At 45.5% G+C, this 17,812-nt stretch overlaps 2 protein-coding genes across 4 annotated transcripts in view; both read right to left on the minus strand.

The window, feature by feature from the left end:
• Window positions 1-17,812, minus strand: part of RABGAP1 (RAB GTPase activating protein 1) — a 74,432-nt gene that overhangs the window by 15,755 nt on the left and 40,865 nt on the right. For both annotated transcript variants that reach the window (XM_018074139.2, XM_008931719.3), the window contains 2 exons: window positions 1,289-1,402; window positions 646-720 (listed from right to left, as the gene is read on the minus strand). In XM_018074139.2, the coding sequence (XP_017929628.1) occupies window positions 646-720; window positions 1,289-1,402 (189 nt within the window). The remainder of the gene's footprint in view (window positions 1-645; window positions 721-1,288; window positions 1,403-17,812) is intronic.
• GPR21 (G protein-coupled receptor 21) lies at window positions 12,787-16,910 on the minus strand. 2 transcript variants are annotated; one of them, XM_018074149.2, is made up of 2 exons: window positions 16,784-16,910; window positions 12,787-16,062 (listed from the first exon to the last, which is right to left on the minus strand). In XM_018074149.2, the coding sequence occupies exon 2, from the start codon at window positions 15,692-15,694 to the stop codon at window positions 14,648-14,650; it is 1,047 nt and encodes a 348-aa protein (XP_017929638.1). In that variant the 5' UTR covers window positions 15,695-16,062; window positions 16,784-16,910; the 3' UTR covers window positions 12,787-14,647. The 2 variants fall into 2 exon arrangements, with proteins under 2 accessions (XP_017929638.1, XP_017929639.1); XM_018074150.2 differs by having other exon boundaries at window positions 12,787-16,006; window positions 16,784-16,801.

Genomic DNA, 17,812 nt, shown 5'->3' on the forward strand with positions numbered 1-17,812 from the left:
AGCAATTAAAGGCTATTACGCTGATGAGATCACTTCTATCAACAGCAATTAAGTTTAAAAAAGCATAATATAGTTTCTTTTAAAAATATTAAAATATTATTGTATCCTTCCCTAACCTCTGAAACCAAGGAGCACAAAGACCTACAGGAAACAGCCCACAAGCAGCACAGTCTGCACTGAGACCTTATGACTGACATCCCCTCAATGCCCTACACGCATATATATACGTATATATATACATGTATACAGGACATGGCAATCACCATCCATATTTCTGACTGATTCCAGTAAAAATACCTTCTAAAAAGCTTAAATCTGACCTTGAAACCCTGTAACAAAAACATTTACAGTGCTGTCTTAAACACAAATTCCATGTCTACTGGTGCTGGTGAGTACAGCCCTGAAGGAAGGGGTCCTGGAACAGGAACTCAGGGAATGAACACTGACTGCAGACCAGAGTCCTCACAAACACCACAGGAGGCTTTAAACCATGCATTCTTCGCTGTCTAAAATCACGTTATTACTGACCAACACACAAGTGGATATGAGTCCTGCAACTCCACTAGTTCAGGAGTTTGTTCCAGGCAAAGTGGAGCAATAACTATTCTTCAGTTTGAAACAAATGAGGGCAACCCCAGCACTTACATGTAACAGCAGCACAGCAGCAAGAAACGACTGGCCTTGGCAGTAGCCAATCTCTTCATCGTAGACAGAGTAGGCCTGAAAAAAGAATCAAGACTTTACTTCTATCTGTCTCAGGCTACAAACACAAAGAAAACAGAACAAACACTGCATTGAACACAGCTCCATAAACTTTCACCTCTAAACAGGTGCCACAGGGACATTAGGAAGAGGAAGAAGACCAGGAATATAAAAGAGTGCTGGAAGCCTAAACAACTCCAGCCAACTGAATGCAGTGAGCTGTCCATTCCTGCCGAGCTCCTCCTGTTAATAAGCAGCCTCAGTGCATGTCTGTGGCTTTATAACATTTATGGGAGGTACATAGTTATCTCCAGTTACATAATTTGTCCAGCTTGATCCAGGTTGACAGGTCTGGAATCATGGGAAGTCTCTGCACCAAACACTTCAGTGTTCAGGAATCCAGAAGGGCTTTATGTCTCCTGTCTGAGTGGCACCATCACCAGCTATGGTGAGAAACCAGAGTGAGCCAGGGCCAGAGTCTGTCTCCATGACAGGCAATGGTAACACATCCACATTCTTTTCAGCTACCAGTCACATCCTTTGAATGCAAGTTACCAAAACCAGCCCAGAAGAATTTAAAGAATACCTTGCATATTTTGTACAGGGAGTCCTGGCCATCCCCCCCAGTATCTTTAAAATAATCATGAGCAGGGAATGTTCGATTGATGTCTCGGGTGATGGCACTGTCTTGTGGAGACTCCTGTTAGAAAAAGAACACAATATGTAAATTAAAACACATCAAAGGAATATAAATTACAAATGCTAGGACAGAGAGTTGGAAGATTGGCACTGGGTTCTGTGCACTGTTCTAAATTTAACAAAACACAGCCTACTCCAGCAGAGCAGGCTGGCAGCTCCACATGACAGTCTGGATAGACTTGGTTACCTAAACACATCTGGGAAGGGTCAGGGAGGGGCAGGTCACACACACACACACACACACACACACACACACACAGACACACACACACACACACACGTGTTCCAGGCCACTGCAATGCAGAGCCTTCCCTGGAGACTCCTGATCCCCAGTGCTGCCCAGGCACGTTCCTTTTATCTCCCCACTGCAGGGAGTCACAGTCCACTGTAAGCAGCTGCTGTCCACAAAGCCTGTCCCTGAGGTTCAGCTCAGAAACCACTCTGCATCCCCTCCTCAGAATTTAACTACAGAAAACAGAAATCTGAGCATGAGCCCCAGAAAGTATTGCTCAGTAAAACACAATCACGAGCAGGGATTTCAGGAAGGTGGAACTTCGTTCTCCACACCACTCTGACACCAGCAGTTTCAGATGCCTTGGACACTTGGAAAGCTGAACAGTAATAGAAAAAGTTTTACTCTACCCAAATAACCCACGTTTCTGTAGCAAATGGAAAAAGATTAGAAGTAAAAGATAGTAAAAAAAGTACACAATGTAATCAGTGTGAAGATCATTCAACAGAGCTTGTAGTTCTTTTTCCTCACAAAAGGATTTTGCAAACAACAAAATTACCACAGTGTGCTTCATTTTCTCTTCTGATTTTAATCCAAGGTTAATGCTCCTCTCTGGGGCTTAATACAGACATTTCATTAGGAAAGCATTACGCTGCTATTAGAATCAAGTTACCAGATTGTTTGGGAAATTATATCAAAAGTACTGTTCAGCATTCCAATTTGATAATAATTAACGTGCTGAAGAGTCTGTCTCATTAAAAGGAAATCAGAAACAAACAAAATCCAGTGCTCAATAAATTTCATATAAACATCTATCTTTTAAGTCAAAGACAAGTACACTAATGGCTGGCTGTTGGCTTCAGCATGTTTTGCAAGGAGAAAAAGACTGCTCAGAAACAATCCTGAAAACTTTCAACATGTGAATACAGTCTTAGTGGTAACTTTCAGTTTCTGGAGAGTTTGCAAGGCTGACTTGCAGTGAATTCTCTGCAGGAGCTCAGGTGCTGCTCACTGCCAGCAGCTCTGGTACCACACAAGGGGGTTTCCTGAGTGTCACCTGTTCTGCTGCAATGGCAAAATAACCTCAAATCCACTTGCCTTTTAATCCACTTATTTAACAGCAGAGACCAGAGCATCTGGTTGGAAACTCTTAAGAGAGGTTTCTCAAACAAATCACTCATTATGGCTAAAGAGAACTAATTAGTGGCCTCTCTGGCTTTGCGTGACTTGGTCAGCACTTGACTCCTGTGTTTCAGTACAATTCCAGCAATCTGTAACTCAAGTTCCTGCAGCTGAAGCACAGCTTGGGGAGAGAAAAATCAACGGAAATGATAAGGTTTAAAAAATGTTTTCCAAAAACCGTGGCTTTGAAATCTCCCCATTGGTACAAACTGCTGCAATCCAAGCATTGTGTAACCTTTTCTTTACTCCTATTTTTATACCTTGCTGTGAGAATTGGCTCAATGGGCAATTTCTCATGCTTTCAGGGGACTGGGAACTGAAGGAAACCCTTCTGAACCCACACCCTTCACAAACTGGGATTGAAAAATAGAAAGCTAAGAATGACAGGAAGAAAAAGAAAGTAGTAAAGAAAACAGAATGGAAACCAGCCATGAGAACTCAGGCAAGTGTAGTGAAGATTAAAATTCTCATGACAGTTTGCTGCTCTGAAGGAAAGCAGGAAAATGCAGATGCTCAGACTCAGAACATACCTTTCCTCCCCCTCTTTGCTGCACTTTAAAGTATTAGGGCAGTTATACCAAAACCTTCCTCTCCAGCTGATTTAAACAGAAACTACGTGAGTAATTATGGAAACCAGGACACAGTCCAGCAGGGAAAAGCCCATCTATTCTGTCAGTCTGTATAGAAAAGCACATTAGTTCCCACCTCCTAAACTTGTCACACTTAAAAGATGTTTTCCTTGTATTTTTGCCATCTTCCTGGGAGCATCCCAGGATGTGCAAACCATATCATGCAGTTACAGACTTGATCAACATCTTCCCAGTGAGACTGTGTTACTTTGGCAGCTTTTTCTGTAGCTTAAGGCACAATTAGAGCCATGGAAGAGCTGGAGATCCCAGAACCTCTTCCTGGGGCTGATCTACTTGCAGTTTTCAGCAGCTCAGGTTTATTCCTCCTAATCCCCCACATAAACCCAAGAGGATGAAGAAGCAGCAGCAAAGAATTGCTGAAGGGACAAGATCTGTGGTGATAGAAAATGAAATAAGAGATCTCCAGAGAACAGAGGGAGTTGCCTGCTGGAAATGGTTCATCATCCACAGATCAACTCCTGGTGCACCAGGCTCCTGGAGAGATGGGATGGGGTAAACACAGGATGGCTTCAAAAACAGCATAAAAAGGGAAAAATGGTGAGGTCCAAACTTTAGATCCTCCTGCCCCAACCCCCAGCACGATTCCAAATGTGGAATTCTGCTCACTGGGTGAGTTATCTGACACACCCAGCACAAACCCAAGCTGTGCCTGACTCTCACTCTTGCCACAATGGGATCCATTTCCACATTGCAATTATTCCTTAGGAAGGTTCCCCCGACTTGGCAAGAATTCTGTCACACGGGCAGAGATCACTGTGGGAAGGGTCTGGAGACTGGATCCATCAGTGGAATTTTCCTTGCTTTGCCCAGGGTCAGATCAGCACGTGGTGTGTTGCTGCAAGGCACAGCCAGGCCATCCCAGAGCCACCAAACCAGGGGCAGCTTCCAGCACATCCAACAAGCAGAAAGAGTCAAACCCCTGCAAATTTCCTGGGCAGCAGCAAGGGTAATGTTACATGATGGGGATCAGTTATTTGGAGCAGATCTGTACATTTTAAGCACATTCAGAAATATTAAAAGGTCTTTTGATAGCTATTTTCAGTGTTGGCAGGACACTGTGCCACCTGGTCTATTTTGTGGGTTGATGGCATTCCCAAAACTACTTTCATTAGGCAATATTTACACTGACTTTTACACAAAGTGCATTTCCTGCATTTGTGTTCGCCCAGACCGCTGGAGGTGGGTTTGGTAAGAGGAATTACACCTGTTACTGAGACCTTAAGGAAGTATCACAAACCCCACTTTCAGAGTAATGTACTTGTTAACTTCCCACGAGGAATGCTGCCCACAGAATGGAAGAGTTACCTGGAGTCAGCACTTACTGAGAACATTTACAGATAAACAGTATTTGTGGAAAAAAACCTGAATAATTTAGACAAATTTGGAATGGTTAGACAACTGCAACTGGACACAATAGTGCATTGATACAGCATACTTTCAGGCCAAATATGGCAATATAGTGCAATTCTAAAAATAAAAGTGAATCCCTTGTGATATCCAGCCCTTTCGCTCTGTTCGTTTCCTTTTAGGGCTCCAGTTTCCCACAGGAAAATCAGAGCGTGGAGTTTGCCCACAGTGCCCTCCAGCACGTATGGACCCAGCACAGACACGGGCAGGCTGCAAGCTCTGCCTGCTCCTGCCACCTACACACGGGCCAGGCTATTTAGAGCTACCAAGAGAAGAGGGAAAAGCCCCCCCCAGTCCCCAGGAACACACCTTTACCAGCACACACACACAGAAGGCATCCGGGACAAGACGTGAAAACATGTGACGTATCATTTATTTCTTAAATGTATTTATGATCCATTCAGACCTTTCAAATAAAGTGTACAAGTGCATTTCAGAATAAAAAACTACACTCTTCACACAGCTCTGTAGAACACTACATTTCATCAAGGAACTTGAAGCAAAAACTTCCTATTAAACCACCCATGCATCCTTTGGCTACAATAATATCACTGATCAACAAGTACTGCTAGAGTCAATTCGGAGTTTCCCTTTAAAGAGAAGGAGCATCCTAAAATATGCCACCCCTTCCAGAGACCTCTCTTTAAAGAGAGAATATTAAATAAATTAGCTAGGCTTTTAGGCAAACAGTAAGGCTACTTAGTACTGTTGATGCATGATCCATATATTTGGAGAACAGGCAATCCTAGGCTATGTGAAATGCGTCAACAGCCCTTGAAATTGTAGTAGTATCAAGATTACATCAATCCAGAACAAATGGCAGACAAAAATGTAACCAGTGGAACAATCACTGAAAAATGTGCAGTTTCTCTTAGGATGGGAAGTGCTGATAACAGATTCAGAAAAGTGTTTATAAAATCCGCTAAGAACCACACTGACATCCTTAAAATTACATATTGTACAAAGCCCTAAACTCTGTGACTGTACAGCTACTGCCGTGTTCAATTGCTTGTTTGGAGGGACATGTACACACATATGTAAAATACACATATATACCTAGTTTAAAACAATCAATTCAACATGGCAGTGACTGTACAGCTGCACAGTACACAAATATATATATATATGTACATCTACAGCAAAAAGGGAACAAGCCAACAGATGTATGACACAGCTGGGGTACAGACCACCTCAAAGGGAATAATACATTTCTTTGAGTTTTAATAGCTCATAGCAAAATTACCTCTTGGAAATAGTTATGCAAAGATTTAGAATCAGATATTTACATGCTTCCGATTTATCTAGTTCCATTTAATAATTAAAAATATGCAAGTAATATTTTAAATCAGTAACATTTGTCATTTTTGGCTCAACTGTAGTTTTTCTTATTATTAGTCTTCGTTGAAAAATCAGCTACAGAAATGTCTATTAAAAGGACGGGGTGGAAGAACCCCTCTGCCCTGTATTTTAACAACAGTTCTGAGTTGGTACAAAATAGGCAATTCTGGAGCCACAACAATAACTCTTCCTCAGCTGCCTTGTATGAAAACACCCATCTTCACCATCCCCCTTCCTGTGCAGGTACAAACCAGAGCAGACCCAGTGAGAGGAGGGACTATGGAGGAGCCCCCCAAGACCCCCATGGTCCCCACTGTGTCAGAACTGAACCAGCATTAGAGACTCTTAAGGGCTGGACAGGCTCTAATTCACCTGTTTGCTTTTCTAATCTGCTTTGGTGGATGTTTTCCTGTGGTTCCTCCTAGCAGGGGTTTCACACTCACAGCTCTTTCTCATCTTCTAATACAAAACAATTTCCAGCATTAAAAGGTGCACAAGGTTCTTACAAACACACACATACACATTCTTACCTGTGATTTTATCTATTCTTGGCCCTCTCACTGACACTCAGGGAAAAACTACCAGTTGGAACACTACTGGTGGAAGGAGCTGGACTGTCTCCCAAAACTCCTGTAACAACCCTCTGACAAAGGTCAGATCTCCACAGAATGCACCAAACAACTGGTGGCTTCTGCTGTACCAGGGACTGGGAAGGCGCAAGGAGACGGGTGGGACACAAGGAAAAATGAGCATCACAGAATCATGGAATGGTTTGAGTTGGAAGGGACCTTAAAATCCCATCTCATTCCAACCCCCTGCCACGGGCAGGGACACCTTCCACTAGCCCAGGTTGCTCCCAACCCCGTCCAACCTGGCCTGGGACACTTCCAGGGACGGGGCACCTACAACCTCTCTGGGCAACAGAGAGGTTTTAAAGTGAGATCACTCCACTGTGTTTCGTTCAGCAAAGCAACCTAAAAGCACATGCACGCACAGCCTCCCATGCTCGCCTTTAACTGTAAACAGCAGGTGAAAGAAACAATTAAAAAAGGTACGAATACAAGTTCGAAATCCCTGAAGAAAAGACATACCCACGAGTATTAAGAACAGTAAAAAAGCTCATCATTAGCAGTTGCAAACTCGTTTCCATCCTGTTGCATTCATTAGAGGAATACAAAATTGAATCTAGTGTTTACATGCTCGACTTACAATAGAAACTGGATTTCAAAGGTTACATATGGAGAGAAATGTATCAGCATAGGAACCTGCAAAAGACTGTGCTGTACAGCATTTCTAAAGACACAGGTCTGTCAAGACAATACACATGATTGCAAATCCTTTCAGACAGTTCAAAAGCATGGTTGGAGGTAATGCTGCTTCCTGTCCTCTGAAAGGATTAACTGCACCATTAGTTTTAGTAGGTTTTAGTGACAATTTAACCTCAAGAAATACCTAACCCCTCAAAAACTGAGGTGATCAGAAACATACAGGTACCTTACAGCCCTCAGGTTTTACTTCTTTGTACACTAAACATCAATTCATTTGACAGCATCTACAGAAAACGTTTTAAAAAATGTTTTTATGAAATACTTTTAATACTCAGTAATGCTAATATTTAAAAATACTTCACAGTGTGGTACTAATGTAACTTCATAAAACGAGCAACTTGAGTCAGCTAAAGCTCAAAGCCTTACGTTATATTAAAATAGTCCAAAGATTCCACACACACACACAGAATCACTAGCACTATAAATATACCTAAGCCACTTTAGTGCAAAGTCTGGTTTTGCTTCCCCTGACAAATCCCTCTATATTCCTGCCAGCATATTAAAATGTCATCCTTTACTAATCTAATTATTGATTTTCAAGGATTCATTTACAGCTGAAATCCCAGAAGAACTTTTTTCAATTTACCATAAAAGTAATGACTTGGTTTATTAAGCATTTGATTGCTCGACTCACGTGCTCTCTGTAACGCTGAGAATGACTGGCACATGCACAGCAAGACTGGAGTTCATCCTTCCGAGGAGTCACTTGAATTTATTTCACCTTTTAACAAAAGGATCTCCAGTAATGACCATCAGAGAGAAGCCAAAGCTTTGAATTACAGAATTGTTATCCTCATCTTACAAATTGCTAATTAGAAAGAAGTCAGAACAGGTAGTTTGGACTCCCTGCCCCCTTTCAACCCTGTGCTCCACCTCAGGTCCCTCACACACAGGTACTGCCCAGGTGGAGCCCTCCCCATGATCACCAACTTCAAAACATGTTTGTCTACCTCGACCCACATTCTAAATATAGTCCAATGCAATGTGCACCCATTCAGCATTTCTAAAAACTTCTCAGCAAATAAAGCTCCTGGTTATCAACCCGTGCACAGGTGTCAGTCCCACAGTGACCTGATGCCTCCTGGTCTCTCCTGGAGCGGAGCCTGCACAGCCTTTGATCAGCCCAGGGATTGTGACACTCCTCCAAAACAGCTTCAGGACAAAACAAAGATGACTCCTTAATAACAACTTCTGTTTCTCAGTTGAAATAACTACAAAGTCACCAGCTAGAGGGTCAGTTCTGCCTGCACAGGTTGCTGGAGAACACCTGAGGCTGTAATTAAAGCTGGATCAGGATACAGGAACATCACTTCTGGTAACATTTTCATTAACTGCTAAAGCTCAAGAGATGCAAATGGGAAATGGGCAAGAGCCACAACCACTTCCATCTGCAGCCACCACCACAGGCATGTAGAGCAGACACAGCCTGTGGCTTGTTTTCAACTCTGCAATGGGAGTAAGAGCTGAGAGGTGACAGAGCTCAGTATTGTGTGGAGAACCAGCAGCAAAGCTGCCTCCGTAAGCAAACATTTCATTTGTCTAGAAAATGATGTCACAGGAAAAAAAAAAACCTGAAAAGCCAAGTAAACAAACTATACCATCCAGATTATTTCCCTGGGGCTGGAACACCTCAGATAGACAATCATGACAGAGCCTGACGTTACCCCACTTTACCTGAACTCAAATGAGGGGCTGATCCACCACCCCAGGCCTGCAGGGAATCCCGTTAGGGTGGGTGCAGCAGCCCCAAGGCTCAGAGGAGCTGCCTCCAGAGAGCAGCAAAGCAAAAGCAAGAAGGTTAAACTCCACATTTTAAAAAAATGTGCATTGTAAAGAAAATGACCCCAATTAAATACCCCATTGTTCTGACCAAACTCCAGTGGGTTTCCTTTCTTTGTTTCCCCTGGCGACAACTTTCAGTTTCTGTCTCTAAATACAACTGCACCTGGTCCTAAACTTATTGGATTTTAATTCTGAAGTGCTGTCCTCTTCCAAAGGCATTTTACATACATAACTTTAGTATTAAATGCCTTTATTTAACTGCAGAAATGTCTTTTGAAGTGGCATCTCTGCAATGCACAGGAAGGGAAAAAACAACTAGAATTGAGACATTGACCTCTACAAGCCAGGAAGACACTTCTCTCCTAGTCAAAATGGGTTGTTTTCATCATCCTAAAAGAGGGGCTGTTTGCTTTCATGGAGACAGTCTGTAAAACCTGATGGCCCAGTGCTCTGATCTGATCACAGCCCCATACACACCCCTAGTATTAATTTGGTAAAAAATATTAAAGAATATTAAAGTTTGGATAAACGTGGATTAAAATCCAAGGTTATCTTGAATGACACCACGGGAAGGATGTGTCATTGTATTCTGCAAAGTCACAGAAGGGAAGAAAAACATTTCTAAACCAAACAAAATATGGGCCAAATCAGGCCAATGTTTCAGCAGGTGCTTCAAGTACTCAGAACCAAAAATGTGTTAGAACGACAACAAAAGCTCTCCAAAACCACCACCTCCTCTTATTAAACTAAAATTACCTACAATGGATGAATCACGTAATCAGAAAAATGTTAAATGGGCCTTCAGTTTGTAATGTCTCAAGGCAGATTCCTGCACTCACACACTGGTTGGTTCCTAAGAAATATTTTTTAAAGCATCAACCTGAATTAGGAAAAGTTCTGCCAACTTCCAACCCTGATGTGAAGTAAGATGAGACTGAAATATTTCTGACTTCCCGACTCATGGAGTTACATCCTTGATCACTGCAGCAGTTGGGAATACCACAATAAACAGCAAAAAAATCTGCATATTAAATTTGCACACTGAATGTTTCCATCTCGCATCACACCCAGGCCTTGGAAGTGCCTTTTTCCGAACAAACTGCTGAAATTTAGGATTCTTACACCTAAAAGCTTTCTATGAGAGGGCAGGGACAATGCCACAGGGGTGCAGTTTGGGAGTTCTCGTTCTCCTCCAATTCTCTGTGCCTTAGTACTTTGTACCACTTTCTTCCTGTTAAAGACTTGTGACAAATATCCAAGACTGCCCCTTGGCACTCTGACACTGAGCCATGTCAGAATTCCAACCAGAAGAAACACTCTGAGCGATAAGAAGCTTAAAAACAAGTACAAAACCCCCAACAACAAATCAAGACTGTAGAAACTGGTAACATTTAATTAAAAAAAAACTAGCAGTAGCATAACAGCAAAACTGTTGTTTCACACAAAACATATCTGTTGAGTTTAAAAATACTGTCACTTGATTGAGATCATAAAAAAATAATATTTCACAGATATTCTCCCAGTCTATTTGGAAAATGACAAAATAATCACAACCTAAACTTCCAGTAATCCTTAAAAAGAATAAAAATAAAGTGTTCTAGATGAAGCAAATTATCACCTTCTGAGAAGTTGTGAGTATTGAAATCCTTCCCATGGCACTAAAAACAGCCACTGAACTGCATCCTGCAAATTGAACCTTCCAGCAGCTTAATTTGAGAGCGAGGCAGATAACCCTAATAAAAAAATCAGTTTATAGTCTGAGATGGAACTTCAAAATTAGTTCATTTAATCACATCACAACACAATTTTCATGAGGCTGTAATTTGATTTCTGTACTCTCCTCAGAGTGGCATTTATCTGTGCAGTGCTCTCGAGCACCGGCACACTCGGGCACAAACGGAGCCAGGGAAGGATTAGTTTCATGTGCACAACGAGGAAAACCAGCCAAATGCAAAGTTTGCTGCCTGACAATTCCTAGCACAGACTGTGAGGAAAAGGATCCCCCCCCCCGTGCCTCGTGTGAGCTGCATGACAAAGGGTGTTCAAGGGCTGCTGAGCAAACAAGGTAATGTGTGGCAAAATTATTTCTTCCAGTTGGCACAGTGAACAGGAGTCACCCCCTGCAATTCCATGAAGACAACAGACTCTAATGTTATGAATACTTAAAACATGTAACCACAAACAAACCTACATCAACATTAAATTAACTTAGAGGGAAAAAAACCCCTCATAATTTAAATTATAAAAAAACCCCCAAACAATAAATTAACACAGACAAAAAGAGAAATACTTGAACCTAAAACTAAGCTACTGAGGCAACATTAAAAGTGTCTGTACAAACACTGGATGAAACTTGAATGCACCAATTGGCTGCAACTCCTCTCCATCCTCATCTCTTGGAGACTTCTAGATTCTGATTTTCACCTCTCCCAGAGATTATCTGAGCTGAGGAAGACTTGGAGATGAGTAAGGCAACTGAAAACAGCCTGGCTGTCAGGAATGTAGAGCTGAGCCTTAGCTGCAAAGCAGCAACAGCTGCAGGCATGGACCTGCATCTGGAACAGCCACTGTGCTCCAAGCACAATTCCAGGCTCAGAGCTTCAGCTCCAGCTAAACCTCTATGCCATGATTTAGACCCCTTACCCGTTTTAAACATTTTCCAAATTCTCCAAAACTAGCACACAATGATACTATTTAAACCCTCTATTCGTGGAAAAAAAACAAAAGCAACAATCTTTGCTTCCACTTAAACCTGAAACTGCCATTTCTGGGGCTTTAGGCCCCAGCAGATTCTTCTCTTCCATTAAGTTTTAATCAAATGCTATTTCAATGATACATTGCATCACTTCAAAGACTCGGAAATGTTAGATAAGGTGAAGAGCAGAGAAAAGCTATTGGGAGTTTACCTGAGAGGCTGTTCCAAAAATACCACACACACACACTTTGATATTAGTGACTAAAGCCCTTAAATTGTTCCCCAAAGCCCACCTGTGCCATAATACCCACAAACCACTGGAGAACAATTACCAGCTGATGTGCTGGGAGCTTATTATACCACTCAGAAATGACTCACTACACCCCTGCACTCCCCCCACGGCTGTCTGTGTCTAACCAACATTCAGACTGCGAGGGCTCTGCAGAACAAATCACCTCTGCCACGTCTGGAGGACCCGGCACAAGCCGTGGTCCAGACTCTGCCTTACTACAGAGGAGAACAGGAGATGTCTACGGGAAGGCATCAGGGTTTACACAACCTGGGTTCTTCACATTTCAGATGAACTGAGGAGGAATTTAATCTGGAGAGGTTTGGACTGGGGATGGAACATGTTGGGAGCAGATCAAGATACAAGTTAAATGCTTTGCCACTGGGGTCCCCAAGGGAACGGGGCAGCAGCAGCAGCAGCAGCAGTTCTGCCCCATCCTCCCCAGAACAGCTACACACCCCCGAGAGGAACCAAGTACATCAGCACTGAGTGCTCACAAGCACAGGCTGTGCCAGGAGTGCTTCATCCTGCTCTCTCTGCCCTTCCCTGTTTCCTCACTGGCAGCCCCACGAGACTGTTCTGGTGCAGATGTGGATGGGCAGAGGGACTGCAGCAATCCTGGCATGTGACGGGCAGAGACATGGGCTGGGATCCTCCAGGGCAAAGGGCTCCCAGCAGAGCAGAGAAGAGGGGGGTGTTTGCTGGAGGGACAGGGCAGAGCACTGAAAAGATGATCTTGATCTGCAACAACAGACAACTTGACACCATTTAAAAAAACCACAGTCTTCCCTCTGGCCAAGAGAATTACCCCAATTCTAAAATGATCCAATTCCTTTTCCCTAACCCTTCTTCGTTCCCACTGTGACTAACAGCACACATCAGCTGTACCAGAGCAGCTCAGGGAATTCCCTGAGCTCGCAGCACCACGGAAGGATAAACAGGGGATGCACAACCTGCCCTCAGAGCAGGTGTGGTGGAGGGACAGGCAGACACAGGACAATACAACTGTAACCCACTATTACAGGAACACTCGGTTCACTTGCATTTTCCAAAATGGCATCAGTAAAAAGGATATTCCTTAGGAAAAACTCAACAATTCTGCCACACTGCCTTCTTAACAGCTTTCCAGTACTCCAAACATTTAATCTAGGATAGCTCGAACAATGTGGTCAATGACATTTGGTTTCTCAGATATTGCCTTTGTCTGACCAGTTAGATATGTGTTTGCCAACAGGATTTAGCTCCTGCTATATTTGAACCATCTTTAATCCCATGAAGGCTAAAGAAAAATGTCTCTGATTTAGCTCTGTGCACTTATGAATAACTCAAATACTACAGTTAAATTTACAACATAGTTCCCTTAGCTGTTTAGAAGACAATTGTTTTCTTTCCTTTCCCCTTAAGTTCTAGTATGTAAAATATCAGAAGAATTTAGATTAAAAAAAAAAAAAGGGACATGTTATTTTTAAAGTTGTTCTTGAGAAAATTTCCACATACAAACTCGTGGCATTTCTCCACTGGTTTGAGAATAATTTTCACATGTTGGCATCATCTTTGAGTGGCTGCCACAACTCTGGTATCATAAAGCAACACGTATTTTCTCATAGCTTATCAAAACACATTTTATTTAACTGCTAAATTTGGTCTGATCCAAGTTTTTCTTCTTACTTCACAACAAACAGGAAAAGGCAGATGCCATACTCTGATCCAAACATGCATCCTACCAGGGAAACAGGGCACGGACCCAGATCAGCCCCAAGCCTACGACTGCTCAGATCACATCGCTGCACTCACGGCTCATTAAAACTGAGTTCACACTGAAATGTTCACATTGTTCACTCCTGTTCTACAAGTCCTGTCTAGGTAGCACTGAAAAACAAATTGTTTGGCCCCTTCTGTTCTGACGCTGGAACGTTGTGTCAATATACTTTGGCATATATTAAAAAAATCCCTGTAATATACCATAGACTGTGACATTTCCACTTCAGCTCTATCATTTACATGTGAAGCACGAATTTCCAAAGAACCCAGTAAAGCTGTAAGAAAGACTACATTTTGCCGAAGCTCTCAGACACCCACTCCATTCAGTCACACCAGCTGGAGAGGTAAGTGTCAAGATACAGCTTTATTCTTTAAAATGAATATGGAGGTGAAACTCCACAGCCTCCTCCACAGCAATCATTTTTTAAAGTGAAACCGCAACGATATGTGCTCCTGATTCTTCTATGTCAGCAGCATTTCTCAGAAACCTTTTTGCAAATCTGGACATCTTAAAATCGTATCTAACTTATTTCGCAACTTGCGGAATCGTCCCTGCACTTCCCAGTCCAGCTGACAGGCGTCCTAGACGTGACATCCATTGGAAGATCTTTTGCTCCTAGAGGTAGAGGAGTCCTTAGCTACCCTCTGTCTAGCGCACGAGGCACAGATGGCCCCCGAGAGGCGCTTCAGCCCCTTCTGAAAGACACTGTTGGAGAGACTGTAAATGACACAGTTGCAGAAACTGTTGCTAATGGCAAGCCAAGTGGTCAAGAAGGACGCGACGCGGTTACTATAGACGTTGGAGCTCTCCAGCAGGAAATAGATGATGTAGGGCAACCACAGGATGTAGAAGACACTGGTGATGCGGAACAGGACCATGGCATAGCGCTTGTCCGGGCAGGGCTGTGCCTCCCCAGCCTCCCCATCCTGGGAGCTGAAGCGCACCCGCCTCTCGTTGATCTCCTTGGTGTGCTGCTGGCAGATGCGGAAGATGTTGAAGTAGGTGAAGCAGACGATGAAGGCGGCCGGGGCGTAGAGCATCACCACAATGAACAGGGTGAAATAGGGGTCGGTGTTCCAGGAATTGGCGCACCACTGGAACACGTCCCCGTGGTATCCAGGCTTTCCCCAGTGAAAGGAGGGTAAGAAGACCAGGCAGGAGTAGAGCCAAATGGTCAGGATGCAGATTCGCAGCCTCCACGGGGTAACCAGCGTGTTGTAGGTCAGCGGCTTTGTGATGGCGATGTATCTGTCAATGCTAATGCAGGCCAAGGAGGCCATGGAGACGCTCTTCAGCACTGACACCACATAACCAAAGATTTGGCAAACCAAAGACTCACTCAAAACAATAGGATAGTGCAGCAGAGACAAAGAAGGCACCAGACAGCTCACGCCCACCAGGAGGTCAGCATACGCCATAGTCTGGATGAAGTAGCTGGTGGTGTGGTGGTTCAGCAGAGGTGCACAGTGAAAGACAAATATCACAATAATGTTGCCCGAAATAATCAGCACCATGAGGAACACAATAATAACCACTTCCAGGAGGCAAAAATTGATGGTCTCCAAATAGCTAATGGCCAGGAGACAGAAGGGCCGGCCACTCTGGTTGCCAACCAAAGAGGAGTTCATCTTGAGCACTGCAGTGATCGCTCTACTTCATGCTCCTGCCTGCTGCCTGCAGCCACTCCAGGCAGCTGCTGTCATTGCGGCTGGTGCTGTGCGTGCAGCAATGTCAAAACCGGAGCTCCGGTCCCCAGGGCTGCTCCAGATGCTGCTGCTGTGCATTGTCTGCAGCACAACTCCCCTTTAAATCCGGCTCCCCGCCGCTGCCGGTGCACCGGGACCCGGCGGCAGGCATGTCAGCAACTTCCCCGGCGCACGGGAGAGGGCTGATATTGGTGCCCGCCCGGGTGGGCTGCCGCGCCGAGCAGGGACGAGGGGCTGGGGGAACAGGGAGAGGAACCTTCAGCGAGTCAGGACGAGAGTCCTCCCAAAGGCTGACAGAGAGAAGGGGAAAGTGTTTTACAGAACCGCCTCTCCCGCCGCCCCGCTCCTTCCCCACGCCCTGCACGCTCCGCCGCGGCCCGCCTCCAGCCCCGGTCCCATCCCCCGGCCGGGCCCGGGCGCCCGCCGGGCGGACAAGGCGGGATGCGCATGCCGCCCCCGCGGAGCCCCGGCCAGGCGGGCGGGGACAGCCCGGCGGGGAGGGCGGGGCGTCCAGCCCTTCTGCCGCTGGTCCATTTTGCACGGCGCTTTTGTTCGCCAGCCTCTTGCCGGCCCCGCCGCCGCCCCGGCCCGCCGCCCCCCGCCCGGCCCGCCCGCCGCCCCGGCCCTACCGCGGCGGGGCGAACAAAGAAGCGCGGAGCATCCTCGGGCAGGCCGGCGTTGTCCCGCCGGCGGCATGCGGAGCCGGGGGCGGGAGGCGGGAGAAGGGAGGGAGGCGCGGGAAGCCGGGGGAGCGCCCGGCGCGGCGGGGACCCGGCGGCAACGCGGCCGCAGCCCTCCGCCTCGTCCCAGGAGCGGGGGCAGCGCCGGCCGCAGCCCGGCACGCGGGGGCGGTCACGGGGCGCCCGGAGGCCCGCCACGAGCGGCGGATGCGGTAGGAGCATCACCCGGAGCGACCCCGCCGCGCCCGGAGAACACGCGGGTCCCGGCCCTGCCCGCGCACCCCAGTACTGCAGGCACACACACACACACCCCCGCACCCCGGCGCTGCACCAACACACCCGAGGATGCTCCCTGCTCCTCCTCCCCGCACCTCTGCACGGCCAGCGACAACCGCCCACCACGGGCGTGAATTCACGCGGTTCGTCGTCACTTAAGGCTTTTCCATCCCAGCCCTTTTGGGGAAATACTTATTCTGGAATAAACGTGCCTTTGCTAGGCGTGGTGTGTGTTGTTTAGGAGACACCTGACACCAAGGGCAAAGCTGAGAATGGTGTCCCACCGTTAATCCAGATGTAGCTCCAGGTAGGCAGGCACCTCCCTCCACACACATACACAACGCAAAAGGACTTGCTGTCCCTGACAGTCCCCAGGACATCCCACACCAAACCAGAAACCAACGACATTCCAACCACCAAACACGTGAGAGATTCACAGCACAGCTCTTAAACTTGTGTTCACACCATGAGCTAACACCATCACACTATTTAACCAGGAAAACCTCTTTGAAGGCAGAGAGGCATAACAAGAGATGGGTATTGTTTGTTGTTTGTCAAGAGTGTTTTATGCAGGTGACATGCTGGAAAACACATTCCCACGGTATTTGGAAGCTCATTCTCTGCCCCGATACCAAACTGCCCCACTGGCACAGCTTAGGGCAGGCCCATCACTGTGGGAATTGATCTTCCATCGGATCAAACCAGTAAGAGACTGGAGTGAGGCTCTTTGGCAATCCAGATCATTTAGGCACACATGAAAGTGTGCAGCTGGCATCCTGACAGGCCTAAGTCCACACACTGAATTCAACCAATGCCAGCAAACCCAAGGTTTTGGTTAACCTAAGCCTAATACTGGTCATTCTGTGCAATTCCTAATGGATAATTAATTGTGGCCAAAGCAACCACGCTGCAATGCTCAGGATTGTACCTGACCTGTAAGTAGCAAAAAACCCTCCATTTTATGAAACACTTGTGTTGGTCAAAAATCTGTGCTGGACAACAGCATGACTTGGCAGATTTTTAGTTCATCTTGTGCAAAAGCCTGAAAACAAAAACTTGGGGCTTCCACCCCATTCTTACTTCA

The sequence above is a fragment of the Manacus vitellinus genome, unplaced genomic scaffold, assembly GCF_001715985.3.
Source record: "Manacus vitellinus isolate BGI_N305 unplaced genomic scaffold, ASM171598v3 scaffold_27_pilon, whole genome shotgun sequence".
Classification (NCBI taxonomy): domain Eukaryota; kingdom Metazoa; phylum Chordata; class Aves; order Passeriformes; family Pipridae; genus Manacus; species Manacus vitellinus.